Source organism: Raphanus sativus, chromosome 3, assembly GCF_000801105.2.
Source record: "Raphanus sativus cultivar WK10039 chromosome 3, ASM80110v3, whole genome shotgun sequence".
Taxonomy (NCBI): domain Eukaryota; kingdom Viridiplantae; phylum Streptophyta; class Magnoliopsida; order Brassicales; family Brassicaceae; genus Raphanus; species Raphanus sativus.
This window is the reverse complement of record NC_079513.1, coordinates 8,049,405-8,054,591: the sequence shown is the minus strand read 5'-3', so window position 1 is coordinate 8,054,591 and position 5,187 is coordinate 8,049,405. Positions and strand designations below refer to the sequence as shown.

The window sequence follows — 5,187 nt, the reverse complement described above, 5'->3', positions numbered from 1 at the left end:
CTTTGCGGAAATAAAATTCGTATACGCATTGGTACGCTATTGGAGGAGACCACGACCTTTGTTTGTCAGTTGGAACGAGAAAAGTGACCCCAGCACCCCTACACTCCCTCAACAGCTTCTTCACACCACTAGGAGTCGAACAAGTCCCGAACACATTCCCCACGACTGGCCTTCAGCCTTTGGATCATGAAGCATCTCGGGAGCAATCCTAGGAAGTTCCTCGAATATTCCTCCCGGGTGATAGCAAGTAGGCCGAAAGTCTACCTGGTCAAGACTTTCCCGTCGAAGATTTCTTCTCTGGACTAGGGTATTCCATCTTGGCGTTTCAACTACTGTATTCCCAGAAGGCTCTCGATCGCCACCTACGTCGTCACCACCACTATTAGCACTTCCGTCCCGTTCTTCTCCAGACTGTCGATGAGCATCAACAACCAGTAGACGTTGCGACAAACTCATGTTTACTGTGTCCGCCATGACATCGCGATGAATCATGCTAAATTCGTCTAATGTACTCTAGTTTGCCGACGCGGCTTTTGACGGACTCGGGATGGCAGCGACTGCATTCCCTTTCTCCTCACGAGACAATCTTTCCTTCGGCGGCATCACTCACAAATATCAAGTAAAATTAGAATCCAAACTAAAACAGAAACCTAGAGAGAGAAAGAAAGAGAAAGGGAGTACCTCAGAATGCAGAGAAGAATGAAGAGAACAAAGAGGAACACCCTATTTATAGTAAATACGAAGCACGCCTCCCGAGTACAACGATTAGCCCTAAAAAGGCCTCAATGGGCCTCAAGGAACCAACCGGTTAAACCAACATTGTCATTGCAATGATCGATCAACCGCATCCGGTAATTGAAGAACCACACTTAACCGGTAACCCGTGAGTCAAACCAATAACACGAAGAGGCGGCAAGTGAAAAAAAACGTAATTGCGTCTCATCCTCTCAAAGAACGGCAAAGCGACGAGTTTCATCGCCTTAAAGGAGCGAGGTGATAAAAACGCAATTGCGTCTCATCCTCTCTCAAAGCGACAAAATGACGGGTTTGGACGTCTTAAAGGTGCTAGAAGCAACAAAAGACGAGACGCAACAAAAAACTTAATTGCATCTCATCCTCTCAAAAATGGCAAAACGATGAGTTTTTTTATCTCAAGGTGCAAGAAGTGACAAAAATCATAATCACGTCTTGTCTTCTTAGAAGAACTCAAAACGACGAGTTTTGTTGTCTTAAAAGTGCGACAAGCGACAAAGAGTGTAATCACGTCTCTTCTGCAAAGAACAATAAGGCAACCCTCGTGCAGAAATCCACTAATTTTTGAACCCAATCGACAAATTCACTGAGATTGTTTGCATCGCTCACAAGTGAACTGGGGGGACTTACTATAGGTGATGAATTACATCCTTCCACAATGCACAAAAAATAGTGTGATCTGGCCCGACATCCGGCTCGACGAGTTAGGGTGTCGGCTCAGTGCCATAATGCTTTTAGCCGACAAACGAGTCATCGACTGAAAGCATTCAGTCGGGGTCCAGCTCATCAGCCCGTTACTCGGCCCAACGAGAAAAATCCATTAAGACGGGAGACTTAGCGTAAAAACGGAATGGTCGCCTATATAAAGAAAGGGAGGTGGAACGAGAAGAGAATCCGAACATTGAGATACTTACTTGACGGCTAGAATAGGGCTTATTTACTTTACTTTTTCGCAGACTTGTACTCTTCCGGTCAACTCTGCAACACCGACAAACTCTTCCCATTTTTTTTTTGGTCAAATACTCTTCCCATTTATTTCCTCTTTTGTAACTGACAAACTTCCCTAATAAAACGTTTTCGCAATAATCCTCCTACGAATTTCGTCCTTATTACTTGTGTCCGACCAAACAATGCTCCATCTAATAAATCGCTTTGGCAACATTATAAAACTCTAAGAAATAGTATGAGTTGTAACATTTACATCGAAAATATTGACGTTTGACTGATCATTTTTTAGTCAACTCAGATTTAAGCACTAAGGTTAAAGATCATAACGTTTATTTAAATATTTGCGTTCTGATTGAATAAAACACAATTGAGGTCCCACAGAAATGGTAATTCGTCTAGCCCTTTGTTGTCAAAAAAAAAAAGGTAATTCGTCTATACGGGTCATGTAGTGATTACCGATCTAATTCTCCCAACCGAGTAATCAGCCTATCATTTTTTTATCATTTTCAATACGAACAGCTAGTGTATCTCATCACTCAAAAGAAAAGAGAGAAACAAAAGAATAACTTAATACAAGAGCAAGCGTGTTGCTCTGATCCTGGTGGGATCAGCAAACCGAGAAGAGAAAGACCTAGCAAGATTCTCGGGCTCATCGTGGTCGTGCCAACCGGGCCCTTGATCAAAATTCAAAGAGTAATCGTTAAGCTCATAAGCCGTGACCTTTGTGGATCTAGAAGAAGAAGGCAACAACTTGAGCTTCCTCAACAGAACTTTCCACTTCGGCAAGAGTCTCTCTTCCATAGATCTTCTTCTTCCTTGTTGCTTCTGCTCTCTGCAACTTTTACTGTATCTTCCAAGTACAATTGTCTCTCTATAAGATGAAGCTGATGATAACAAGTTCCATCTCTTTCCACTTGGAGACTCAAACATCATTTCTCTTCTCTTCTGTCCTTTTTTTTATTGGTTGTATACTCTTCGTTGTCTTTGTGAACCTCTTAGATGTGTTTTATATAGTAGTTCTGGATGGATAAGTACACGTAAAAGAAAGACGAATTCAAAGTCAGCTTTACGCGCCTTATTAGACTTCGTAAGCCAACATGTATGAATATTTAATTGGGAAAAGCATTCATTTTAAATGCATGCGTATCTGACTAAACTACAATATAATAGTCAAAGAAGACGTTTTTCTTCTTTGTTGACATAAGATAATCCTTAAGTAATATATCTTAAAAACATTTATCAAGTTTTTAGAACACCAAGGGTGTGTTCAAATAGCAGTTTGACAAAGATTGGTAGTAAAATGACAAATTTACTGCTACTCAAACATGGATTGAAAAAACACAGTGTAAAATACAAATGTTATTTAATTTGTTATTTCAAAAGTACTTCCAATCAACTGTTATTAAACCAAATTTATGGTGTAGACTCAGTGCCGTGCCCGCAGGAGAACTTTTGAAGCATTGGCTTCTGTTGAATAATTTTTACAAAAAAAACATTATAGGGCATACATTTTTATATTTTATTTTATACATATATAGACAAACTTTGTTGATTACTTCTTAACTAGATTACATAGATCATCAAATCACATCAATGTTTTCACATATTTTCTTTAATTACAACATAAATATTTCACTGCTTGTACCATATTAATTTTTCTACTCATCTTTATATAATTTTTTCTCTTAGTTTAAAAATTTAAGAGATGCCAGTTTTGTATTTGTTAAATAAAAATGAAGTGATAATAAATATTTTTGCATGTATCTTCTATCAAAACTTTATTTTTCAAAAATTGATTACTTATATATATATATATATATATTAGTTTGTCATAATACAATATTGTTAAAAGTATGTATTATTTTTTTTGCTTATGGCATAAAAATCCTTCGCACGGCTCTGTGTAGACTTCAAAGTGTTAATTAAACAATTATACATATTACGGAAGAAAGGCGGTGAAAGTTAATCCGGTTAGGCATGAATCTTCATAGGACGGTTCATATGATGCAGTTAGGCGTAGATCTCATAAAGAAGATAGTATTGTCGGTTGTCGAATCGTCTATGTAATCTTTCTCATATCATAATTGTAATATCATAATAAATCAGCATTAAAAAAAGACTTCAAAGTGTTTTAACTAGAGTGTTTGACTAGAGTTTCTTATTTATATAAATAGCAATTCAAACTTATAGTTGTAAATAAGATTAACTTAACCAAAATCACACCAAATTCTCAAATTTGTGTAAAATTATCTAAAACTCCATTAAAATAGAATTATTTTAGATTGAATACACCCTTTTTATATGCCCTACACGAATATTGTCTATTACAATTTTAAAAAACAATTTATGAAAAATTACACCCCCCCCCCAAAAAAAAGTGGAATCCTTAGACGATAAAACATATGACAATAATTAATTTGAGATTTTTCATAGTGATTTCTTGAGTTGATTAACTTCCATTTGTCAGATTGGGAGACTTGATGGCAAAGTGAAAGAAGTTTGGTGACTGATATTCCATGGATTCTACCAGTTTAAGCAATGGTATATACACGTTCGAGAATGTTTTGGAACAATGTGGTGATTATGGAGCATTTTGAAGTTGAAGATAGAAGAAATTCGGAGCTATTCAAGAATCGGCCAAAGTCGACATTCAGATGAAGTGTCGATCAATGAAAATCCCTTGTTGTCGATCGTCAGTCTCACAAGAAGACATGCATGATCGACTTCTTCTTAGCTGACTTAAACCCAGAGGTTTCACCTAATTACAAGAGTACCCCATACCAATTTATACCTACTATTTGTGTGCTCTACTATTATATTAGGCAACACCCACTTTTCCATTCTCTTATTTCTTAGCATACAATTGTAGGGTTTTTAGTAGGTTTGGAGAAAAGATCCAAGACTCCTTCAGTGCTTATATTGGAACTATGTTGATCTCTTCTTATTCTATTTTATGCATTCTATTAAGACTATTGCTAGGTTCTTCTTTATTATGTCTAAGTAGTTTCCCTTGTTAGATTTAGGGTTAATTAAGGTTTTGATGGATCAGCCAAAACTATAGAATTGCTAGGGTAATCATAAAATATCCTTGCTTATGATTTGTAGACAACTACGACGGTAGGTTTTTCACGAGAATAGACTCTCTTGAGCTAGGATTGCTGGAAACAAATGACAACTGATTTAGTAAAACTAGTGAACCAAATCGATCAGTTCGATAACGCTTGCCTAAGGCAGTGTCGATCGACACCCACTAAATAGCATCGATTGACACTCGATCCGTGTTAACAAGCGACAACTGAAACACTTCGTCAATATATTAAACTCATAGCAAGAGCTGATTGTCTTTTGCATTAGACATCGAGTTCTAGGCTTGTATTCACATACCCTAAGAATTCTATATCTTTATAATAATGATTGTCTACAACCCTAGATTTAGTTTTTCTCATATTGTTTACAAACCAACCAATCAATTAACTAACTGCATAA

General features: G+C 36.9%; 1 protein-coding gene across 1 annotated transcript; it reads right to left on the bottom strand.

The window, feature by feature from the left end:
- Positions 1 to 2,249: 2,249 nt before the first annotated feature.
- On the bottom strand, positions 2,250 to 2,700 carry LOC108834070 (uncharacterized). The gene has a single exon (XM_018607434.2). It carries the CDS (start codon positions 2,632 to 2,634, stop codon positions 2,269 to 2,271), a length of 366 nt encoding a protein of 121 aa, XP_018462936.2. The 5' UTR covers positions 2,635 to 2,700; the 3' UTR covers positions 2,250 to 2,268.
- Positions 2,701 to 5,187: the final 2,487 nt, after the last annotated feature.

Coding starts and splice junctions, on each gene's coding strand:
- LOC108834070 (XM_018607434.2), bottom strand. CDS start 2,634: ATGATGTTTGAGTCTCCAAGTGGAAAGAGATGGAACTTGTTATCATCA.